We start from the raw sequence: 10,636 nt of genomic DNA, 5'->3' as shown, positions 1-10,636 counted from the left end.
TTTTAACATTTATGTGCAACTTGTTCTTTTTCGATTGTGTTCATTGATCGTATTCAATGCAGTGCCAGCAATTAGCCTGCAGATGGCGGTGTCATCGCAGTTTGACGTGTCTATAGAGGTTCTTGTGTAGTGTTTTGATCCACAGGTTGTGTGCCTCAATCTGAAACTTACAAGTGACAATATTAATGCCTCCTGTTCTTAAGACGTGAGAGTAGGGTTTTTGCACTATCCCAGAAGGTTTAGGCGTGTTGTGAATGTTTGCTAATGGAGTTCAATTGTGTAAGTAAGTTGTTATTCCTAGAGTAGTTTTATTCTACAAAAATGAAAGTCTCGGACAAAATGTATCATACCCGTTATAAGTGGTGTTAAGTAGATTCTAATCATTTAAACAGAATGTCATTTCAGTCCGCAGTTCCCTGAACCGTAAAATCAGCTATTCAGTCTGATTAAATAGGGCCCCATTTAAAAACCCTGGATACACTCAACGCGGCTCACTAACCGGGATGGTGCACATTCACGTCACGTGATTTCTGGGCGCACCTAATGCACAACATATTAATTTCGCAGGAAACAGTGAAAGTACACGTCAGAAACGAAAGGTATTTGAACCGTTTTAACACCTAGGCTTGCACAAAGTTTTATATACAGGTCGTGCAGCTCCTGTTTTCAAAGACGGTGCTTGGGACCTCTAATTAGCACGTCTTACTACACTAACATAAAATGAGGGGAGTCTGCCCCGTCTAGTCAACAGTATCCAACTGCAACCCGCTGTAGGAATGTTATAGGTTCATATGGGTATAGAAACTTGTTTATCTAGAAAATATAAACGTGACAAGATTTCGCATATTCATCAAATATGAAGTGAAAGTTTTACAAACATTTCGATTACAACAGTGTACCCCCACAACTATCCAAAATGGTTTGGCTCAAACGTTCCAGGCTTGGGATGGTTGAGCAAAGCCCTCAAGAAGCTACAACACGCAATGGGTAGGGAGGTGAACGGCAGTTTGGGCTTCTTGCGTCGGTCATGTTTTTAAGTGGGTTACAGAAGAAATGTGTTTTGAGAAGCCGTGCGACTGAAAGTTGAACTCTATCATCTCTTATACTGTGATTGTAAGTAATTTAGCGCTTTTACCTAAGTAGCTAAAAGAAAAGCCAGAATTATTAGTGATGCACTTGTTGCGCGTTAAAACTCTATCGGGCCGAAAGCACGTTTTCTCTGAGGGAAAAATTGACGTAAATGGTATAAATTGTTTGTTGTCAGCTACTTTTACCTTGTACTGATTTGTAGCTAACTCATAAATATGTGTAATCATCTCAAGGTTTATATTTAAACGACTGCTAGCTACTTTAAGTTGCCTGGAGAGCGTTGAGGACCCTTCTGATGCAACTTTTAATGCCATTATCAGCGAGCTGTTGGTGAACTTTGTTATGCTTTTTATGGGGAAAAGAGAACTTTTTCAGTCATAAGAAATATATACTAGTCCCACCAAACTGCTACTCATAGGGTGGGATGCGTGTAAAGGGGGTCCCCACCCCCCTGCGTTGTGGTTTTAGCGGGCAGTGAGTATCCCTGCTCCTTCAGAAAGCTTGCTTACTGCACAGGGGATGTTGTTTTTCCACCAGCCAGCAGTATACGCAGGGATTATAACAATCTTGGAGGGGAATTAAAGCATACAGATGGTTGCTCACATGGGATGCCAGGTTCCACATTGGTCAGCAACTTGGGGGATGTCTGAAGACTTCAAGTGGCACCGTTTGGGGTTGATGGTAAATGTGTTTTGTTGACAGGATACAGTCTAGGTTATGTAGATCAAATGGGTCACATTTGTATGGTTTAACTTGATTTTGGTAGTTGCTCACCTGTTTCTTATTTCAACCATATGTTCATGAAATACGAAGGCTCCAAATGATTTATGTGTATGTGCTGTTGAAAATACACTATAAAACGGAGCCAGTGCTCAAATAAACGGCAAGAACGTTCAGATTAGCGTAATTTCTGTTATTGCGTCACATGTCTCTTATAAATTCATACGTGAAGCAATGATCTGCAGCCTCTGCTCCCATTGTCTTAAACAAAAAAGCAAGCTGTAATGTTGAACTGTGTTTTCCTATTGCTTAAGGCTGCTTAATTATCATGCATCTGTTTCACTTATAGTCTGTTACATAAATGGCAGCAGCATTGTACTGCTTGCAGTGGTATAGCTCATTTGGCTGATCAGATTTGGTGTGTTTACTGTGAATTAACTTCAAGCCAAGACTCCCAAAAGGCATAATATTTTTTTTAAAGTAACACATGTTTGCATGCATGATAATGTACATGCGTCTGTGAGGTTTTTGTACTTGTTTTCCACGCTACATTTTTCAGTGTAAACGTACAATTTCATTTGACTTTGTCAATAGTAAGTCAGATGTTGGAGCTACTGGTATTTCAGGTTTATTTTGTCTGTTGCGCTGACACCCAGGTGTCAGTGGGGCTGTGTTTGAACATGCCCATAAATCATATTTGGTACAACAAATGTTTTAAGCCAAGAGTTCCCACAACTTGTTTTGTACACTGACAACACCTTTTTTTTTTTTTCTTTTCATAAATTGTTTTGTTTGTCTCGCTCTCATCATTTAACACAGATAAAAACCATTGCATCAAGTGCTTTTGAATGTACAATCTTCCACACCTCAAAAAAGGTGGGTGAAGGGTGTAAAAGACAGAAGTATGACATAAGAAACCATTTTTTTCTGAAGATAATTTGCACAAGATCTCCCCCCCTCCTCCTCCTTCAGTGATGCATATATCTACTTTTTTTTTCCTGTTAAACTGGTTATCGTTCAGAGGATTTAAGGGAATCTGAGTGGGCGTACGGCAGTAATTAACCTGATTAATTGATTCTTAGACGTTAATCAGATGAGCCTCGTACCAGTTCGGGCTTAGGGTCAGCGTAGAGGGGCATGTTTCAGGTTGATAGTCCAGTGCCCTACACTGTGACTATTTGTAGCGTTTGATAAGGCACAATGAGTAATATTCTAATTCATTTTTAGCACGTTTTGCTGGAATGGAACAAATGCAAGAGGATTATTTGATTGCTTTCAGTTAATGACTGGTAATTAGAATGAGCTGTTACTATGAGATCATCGAAAAATGAGTGGATCAGCAAGTTCAGTCATAAACGATTGTCACGTTTGTGGAACATTTCCATGAAGATGATTTTTAAGACAATGTAACTCATATTCTCTCTCTCTCTGTCTCACACTAACGTCTCCATCTCTCTCTCAAACGTCATGACACACTCATGCCGATTACTTTACTACATGTCATGTTTTTCTTTTTTCATTTCTTTACTCTTGTTACTCTTTTGTCATCTGTCTTTTTTTAGATGCAATATGGATGAACTGTCCTGGAAGAGATAAAAGTGAAGAGTAAAGATACCCAAAGACTTGAGTGTTAAAGACAGAGCATATATCACGAACTTGCACAAGAGATCATGTCCACATCACTAAAGCAGGAGAGAACTATTTGTGTTCTGCTCCCCAACAAAGAACAGCTGGACATCACTGTCGGGGTGAGTGTTTAATATCTTTTTTCTTTTTTTTCTTTTTTTTGATGTGCTCTTAAGAGGATCTGCTCAGTAAGAGGACTTTACAGATGGCCCCGGTTAGATAAAGATTTGTATTTTGTGAAACGTGCAGACTTTCTTTTTCTTTGCTCTACTCTAGCTGAAGTCCACAGGCCAGGATGTTCTGAATCGTGTGGCAGAGCTTCTTGGAATCAAAGAGCTTCACTTTTTTGGCCTGACAGTAGTTAAAGGTAAATTAAATCCCCACTGGACCCCTTAAGCCTGCGAACCTGACAGGACTCTTCACACTAGATCACACAGTAGTTATAGAAGATGCAGGTATTTATATAGGGTTTTATAGAGGGTCATGTTTAGGTTACAATAATGTTTTACTTCAGTGTTACTTTTTTGCTTCTTTACGTAATGTTGGGGAAACGCTTCTACCAGGAAGCCATTTCACTGAAATTTAAAAATAATAATAATAATAATTTTCCCCTCCCAGTCTGCATAATTGAATGGTGTAATCCACTTTAGCTGCTGAACAAAGTTCTAAACTTTCTGTTTTCCAGCGTTTCTGTTGTACAAATAGATTGAAATGCTTTGGTAATCTTGTGTGGCTCACCACTTGAACAAGCAGCCTTTTGTTTTTGTGGTGTTGGGTCAGCGATCACTTAGTCCTGGATTCCTGCAATATTAACTTCATTAAGCCTGGAATGCACAATTGCATTCCTCCGCTTCACTGTGGAGGGATGGATTGATGATTGGAAGAGGAGGGTAGGAATGGAGGAATAAAAGGTAGGGGGAGACTATTACTCAATTCTTACTCAAAGGCCTAAACAAAGGGTAAAAATGAGAGAGAGAGAGTCAGAGTGGTAATGAGATGAGTCGTTTAAGGAAAAAATTGTGAAATGGCATGATTTGGCTACACAAGGGTGAACTGAAGAGATAAGTTGGGTCAAATTGAAAATGCCTGTGGTATGACTCATAGAACCACGCGGAGATTGATACGACATCTTTGTGCTGGGAAAAGGGTTGCAACAGGTTTTTGGCCCAATGATGAATTGGTGATTAAAACAGCATTAACACAGCCTTATATTCAGGGAGCTTGCAGGATAGACCCAAAGCAGTGTATATAGATATAATCTGTTTGTGCAGACACTTGAAGAGACAGGCATTCAACAATCTTAAAAGAATCCCACAGCTCTTACCAGCAGTGGTTGGTCTGTGCTGCTTTGCTGATGCTGGAGTTGGAAAATGGATACATTAATGTTGGCATTGTTTTTTCTTGTAGCCCCATTGAAAAGTAGAAGAACAAAAGCCTTTTCCTCATACCCTAATGGATCCCATTGTTGAGTAAATTTTACGCTTGGCTACATTACTGTTTTGTTTGGTTACTAACTGTCTCCTTGTTTCCCGATTGTCTTTTTTTTTTCCATACCAGACAATGAGCACATATTTTTAGACCTGGAGGAGAAGCTCAATAAGTACTTTTCTAAGGAATGGAACCAAGATTTAGGAAAGGTATTGTAGTTTATGGCATTGATCCACTCTCTAAAGCACTCTCTACACATCATTTAATTGGGCGTTTAATAGCCTATATGGTACAGCTTTTTATTTGAATTGCAGTCAGCAAAACACAACTCTACTGTAACATATTTCTTTTTACAGGGATTGCAGAGGAGATCATTGCCTCTGATTCTCTGCCTTAAAGTGCAGTACTACATAGAGAATGGCAGACTTTTTTGGTAAGTCTTCCTGTTTACATTCTACACGCATCTTTTTAATTCTTGGATGCTTCTGTTTTGCTTTATTTCTCCCCATTAAACATTGTCCTACTTTCTCTCAACTTTGCCTTTCCCTTTCGTGTGTGTGTGTGGGTTTTTGTTTTTGTTTTTTTTTTTTTCCTTTGTTCTTTTCCTCCAGTGAGCGAAAGGCACGGCATCTTTACTACTCTGACTTGCGGGAGCGAGTGCTACGCTCTGAATGTCGTCAGCAGGAGGAAGTCTACTTCCAGCTGGCGGGTTACGCCCTGCAGGCTGACCTTGGCGACCACCCAGTGCTGGAGGAAGGCGTAAAGCTTTCCCGTTATTTTGAACCCAAGGAGTACTTTCCCCCATGGGTAGGTATCACCACATAGCAGAAATGTTTTTGACTTTTCATCTCTCTGAAGCCAATGTTTCTTTCTTTTCCCCCCTTTTTCAGATTATAGCTAAACGTGGAGTGAAATATCTCCACTGCCATGGGCCAAAGGTACACCAGGAGCTGTGGGGCATATCTACTCGTGATGCAATGCTCCACTTCATCAAAGAGGCATGCCAATTGGAGGATGTACCTGTCACGTTTTACAGATTGCAAAAGGTTATGAGTCAATCTAATCATCTCACTTTCATATGCAAAGCTCATTTTGAATCTATTCCACATATATTTCTTCCTTCTGACCCAAATACCCCAACAAATGCAACACCAGCACATTTTGTTTTGCTTCATTTGATTTCTGGACAAACAGCTATAGTGCACTTATATAACCAATCTTCTATACCAGTTCCTGTCCTCCCTATTTATAAAGCACTCATCCACTGAGTGAAACTTTGAATCCTGGCCCATCCATTACGTAATCTGCTATTGCTTCCAATTTGTTGCTAATAACAACTCATATTTTCTAGCCAACTATGAGCAGGGCGTAACAGTGAAATAGCTGTGTTATCTGGGACACCTCTCTGACAGCTCATCATTTGTTTTTTCAGGATAAGAGGGAGGAGAGGGGAACAGCATTGCTTGGTCTGACCCTGCGAGGAATGCAAGTTTATCAGGTGCGTGCATGTGTGAGCGTATTATTAGTGCACAGTATGTAAGCGAAAAGTCATTTTAATTTGCTCAGGGATTCGCTCTTTTGTGTCTGTAGTCTTATAAAACCTCTGACTAGATGTGTGAGGAATGTGGGGGGAGATTGCCACCAACAGCAGTCCATCAGGAGATGGGAGCTGCCTGCCATGACTGTCAGTTCTTTGATCTGTCTGTCAGGGGCCATCTGGGGGGGGATTAGCACTCCAGGCCTGGCTGATTTCAAAGCCAACAGACCGTGGCATACCTCGAGAAGCCTTTGGCCTCTTTTGAATCCAGATGGCTCCAAAAGACAGTTGATTATTGATCTGTAATTTTAAAAGCATCAAAGTAGATTATACAATCACAAATCTTTTGGGGTTTTTTTTGTAAATGAAGTGTGTATGTGTGTTTATGTATTCTCAGGAGGTGAACAACATACTTGAGCTAATATATGACTTTCCCTGGTCAAATGTAGGACGTCTTACCTTCCTGGTAAGCACACACAGCTCATTTTCTCTGTTAAGAAGAAGTAGAATTCTGGTAATTATTTAATGGGCCCTAGCTTTTTACACTATGTATAATGTGTTAATATCATTCAGGGTAAGAAATTCGAGATCCAGCCAGATGGCTTGCCATCCGCCAGGAAGCTGGTTTACTACACTGGTTCATCTTTCCGCTCTCGCCACCTCCTCTTGCACCTGAGCAACAGCCATCAGCTCTACCTCAGCCTTCAACCTGTCCTCAAACGCCTACACCAGCTGGAGGAGAGCAAAGGTAGGAGAGGGGAAAGCCTGTCAAAGGATAAGAAAAGTAACAGAGCAAAGTTTGGCTGGTGGCTCCTTGTAGTCACAGTAGCTTCTGGAGGTTAGTTAGTAAATTTAAACTTTGTTCCAAGAACACAACTGTTCTGTAATCACATTTGTAACAATTCCACTAGAAAACATTTTTGCACTTTTGTGATGCCTTAAATGGGTCTTAAGTATTTTAGATATAACTATATTTCTGATTTTATAGCTGACGTTTGGTGTGTACTGACAAAAACCTTCTATAAAGTCACTATTGGCTTCTATTACTACTAGTAATATAATATATAGAATAGTAATAATTAGTACTTAGGTTTTTAGTACTTTATATCAATTTCTGAAAACAAGATGGATGCTAGTTCTTTCTTAGATGTTTTTGTTTGTTTGTTTTAAAAAAAAAAAACCCCACTGAAACATGTTTGGTGTTTTTTCATTTTTAGAGAAGCAGCATTACAGAGAGTCCTACATCAGTGATGATCTGGATTTGGATCCTCAAGGCAGTGAAGGCAGTCCCGGTCTCTCCCGACACTCTACTAGCAGCTCTGGAATTGAGGCGGACGCTCGCCAACACAGCATCTGCGCAGAGATGGTCTCCATGGGGGACGAAGGTCATCAGCAAGCTGAGAAGTGTTTCAGCTCAGCAGCCAGCCGAGGCAGCTCCTGTACCTCAGGATTTGACACAAGCAGCAAAGCACGAATAGAAGATGAAGGGTGGCAAGAGGAAGGTGAGACCATTCTTAAATGAAACCTTTAAACAGGATCTGTTCATCCTTCTGCAGATATTTCTGAATTAAGCTAATGCTTCCAGTCTGCTAGACTGATCTAGCAGCATTGTTACTCTTAAGTATGGTGCAATTCTCAGTGTTTCATTCAAAGATGCATGCTGGTAGTGGGATCATAGGACTACAGAATGTGAAATTTAAATGTTGACTTTGCATACATAAAACTGGCTAAGCATGTGTTTTGCATCATTGCTGTCTCTTTTCCATCTGGTCAGGCCTTTCAATGGTGCTAAGAGAAATGTGGCTACTAGTACTGTCATAACTGAACAGCACATCCTTAGGCTGTTGGCTATGCAAAACATATTGCTCAGTAAACAATATGGTGTTGTCATTTCAAAACTTGTGCTTTATTTGTGTTTTAATAAGCATTACAATGTCCTATCTAATATTGGGTCTTTGCTTCTTCCGGGGTTTTTTTTCTTCCTTTTTTATTTATTTTTTTTATGAAATTTCCTTTAAGTCTGGGCAACACATTAAACAAAAAATATTTTCCTTTTCAGTAATGCAAGTAAACATATTAGCATTGCATTACCATCTGAATGAAAAAAATTATATTGTACTTTACTGTCTTTTGTTTTGTTTTTCTGCTTTGGGGGGGTTAAATTTGAAAATTCATGGATAACGATAATGAAATATTTTGGCATTAAAAATGTCATTTCAGTTAAAGAGCTTGTGCACATTGGTGGATTAACCATTACAGAAAGATGAGAACTTATTTTGGTAATAAACATTAATGTTAATTTAGGGTAACTGTGGTATAAAGCTTTCATTTGGTGGTGGTCTAATAAAATTAAGCATTGTACTTTTTGGCCTTTATGAGGACAGGACAGTTGAGAGTACAGGAAAGCTGGCAGAGACAATGGGGAGATGATGCACATTGAAAGACCTGGGTCAGATTCAAACCCAGGCAATATTCCAGTGAGTTATATGGGCACCCCTTTATGAAATTTCTAAAATGTTTTTAATTTTTTTTTTTTTTCCCCGCTCATTTTCTTTTTTTTGTCCAGAGATCAAGACCAGGGTCCAAAGTCCAGACGAGGTTCTTGTGGATGATCCTGATGAGATGTTCCAGCTGGCTGATCTTCTGGAAGGAGTTTCAGTGGATTGTGGAGAACTCTGTTCAAAGAATCATTCACCAGGTATAAATATTTTAAACCCTGCAAACAGTTGGGTTTTTTGTTTGTTTGTTTCCGCTCACATGCTGTTTGCTAAGTTTTTTAAATCATATGCTGTGTGTTTCACAGAAAACACAGGTTGTGCTCTACACAGTGATAAAGATGCTGGGAAATTGTATAACAAGGATATGTTAAAAGAGGTTTGTCATATTTTCTTTCCTTGGTTGGTTGCCTTGGCCTCTTTCATGTATTGGCTTACTTTTTGTTCTTAACTCTCTTTCAGGTTCTGAAATCAAAAGCGCAAGTTTGTGTGGATCGGCACAGCCACAGCCTAGATGATGTCCGCCTCGTCCCTCCTCCTGCGCCCCTGGGGATGGCAGTGCCACTTGATTCTTCTCACAGCTACACCTTTGGACTACCAGATGCCTCAGCAAACACAAAGACCACGGTTGATCACAGCTATTACCCCTTCTTGCACTGCCAGCCTAATCCTACCTTCTATGGCCGCAGGTCCACCAACTGCCTCTCCCTGGACATGTTGGGCGATGAACAGTTCATGGAATACATATTTTGAACACATCAAGTGCTGACAAGTATACCTGTCCTCCTTCTTTTTGTACAGTGCAACTTAATTCACAGGTTGCCAGCATGTGTTTTTTCTGTAAAGATGGATGTGTATGCTTCAAACAGCAGACACATTATCCTTCTTTTAAAAGCTGTGGATTACTTCAGCACCATTTCATGTAGTAAGCAGTTCATATTTATTAATGTTGTATATTTTGTATATATTACTTGCACTATTTTATTACATTTCAGCTTTTCTAAACTGAAAAATGCCTAATCAAGTTTGTCTTTTGTAAATTTCACACTTTTTAAACATTTCCTGAAGTGGCAGAATCAGTTTATATCAGGGGCATAAAATTTTGATGGTGAAATTTTACCGCCATGCAGTTGTTTTATGCATCAGACAGCCATACGACATGATTTGCATTCCTCTCTGTATGTAAATTTACTCATTTTATCTATAGCCATGTTTGAGCTCTGTTGATTTGTTTTATCTTGTTCATTTTTTTTATTACTTTAACACACACTTTTGTATAGTGTGCACTCCCATGTCTTTTACAGCTTTGTAACTACTGATGTGGAAAATTTAACTTCTTTACAGCTCAGTGTATTCAGCCAAAGCTTTCCAAATCTGTTTGCCTTCTGTTGTGATGATTACTATAGAAAAATTTTATTTGTGAAACACTGTTGTCAATAAATGTATAATGAAGCTACAGTATTTTTGTATTATGTAACCCACGAACAAAGAGCATTTGTTTCTCTTTTCTTTTTTTTATTGTGTTCAAATGAACTGTTGTATTTAGCCTGTATGAGGTTCCCAGTCATTAAACACAAACTTTAACTAAATGCCAGTAAAATGAACAAGTATAAAGTCAATGTCATATTTTTGAAAGCACTATTTTTTTCTTTTATAATGGTGAAAATAAATTCTTTACGCTCTTAAAATAAACCAAAACGTCTTCTTTGTACTGTGTCACCGATATACAATTAATTTTCTA

At 39.2% G+C, this 10,636-nt stretch overlaps 1 protein-coding gene across 2 annotated transcripts; it reads left to right on the top strand.

Annotated features, from left to right (window-relative positions):
- The first annotated feature begins 955 nt into the window (after window positions 1-955).
- LOC146505249 (FERM domain-containing protein 6) lies at window positions 956-10,592 on the top strand. Of its 2 annotated transcripts, none has more exons than XM_085181749.1 (14): window positions 956-1,113; window positions 3,372-3,557; window positions 3,712-3,802; window positions 4,993-5,072; window positions 5,220-5,296; window positions 5,475-5,670; window positions 5,754-5,909; window positions 6,296-6,361; window positions 6,798-6,866; window positions 6,974-7,148; window positions 7,618-7,902; window positions 8,967-9,098; window positions 9,204-9,274; window positions 9,358-10,592. In XM_085181749.1, exons 2-14 carry the CDS (start codon window positions 3,480-3,482, stop codon window positions 9,646-9,648), a joined length of 1,767 nt encoding a protein of 588 aa, XP_085037875.1. In that variant the 5' UTR covers window positions 956-1,113; window positions 3,372-3,479; the 3' UTR covers window positions 9,649-10,592. The 2 variants fall into 2 exon arrangements, with proteins under 2 accessions (XP_085037875.1, XP_085037876.1); XM_085181750.1 differs by lacking the exon at window positions 956-1,113 and adding an exon at window positions 1,131-1,770.
- Window positions 10,593-10,636: the final 44 nt, after the last annotated feature.

The sequence above is a fragment of the Neolamprologus multifasciatus genome, chromosome 13, assembly GCF_963576455.1.
Source record: "Neolamprologus multifasciatus chromosome 13, fNeoMul1.2, whole genome shotgun sequence".
In the NCBI taxonomy this organism is placed as follows: domain Eukaryota; kingdom Metazoa; phylum Chordata; class Actinopteri; order Cichliformes; family Cichlidae; genus Neolamprologus; species Neolamprologus multifasciatus.
The sequence above is the reverse complement of the archived record's forward strand: the minus strand, read 5'-3'. Positions and strand labels throughout refer to the sequence as shown.

What these genes read in the sequence shown, in the direction of transcription:
- LOC146505249 (XM_085181749.1), top strand. Translation starts at nt 3,480, where the DNA reads ATGTCCACATCACTAAAGCAGGAGAGAACTATTTGTGTTCTGCTCCCC. An exon ending in AGGAGTACTTTCCCCCATGG is followed by an intron (nt 5,671 to 5,753) that starts GTAGGTATCACC and finishes CCCCTTTTTCAG; the next exon opens with ATTATAGCTAAACGTGGAGT. An exon ending in TAGGACGTCTTACCTTCCTG is followed by an intron (nt 6,867 to 6,973) that starts GTAAGCACACAC and finishes AATATCATTCAG; the next exon opens with GGTAAGAAATTCGAGATCCA.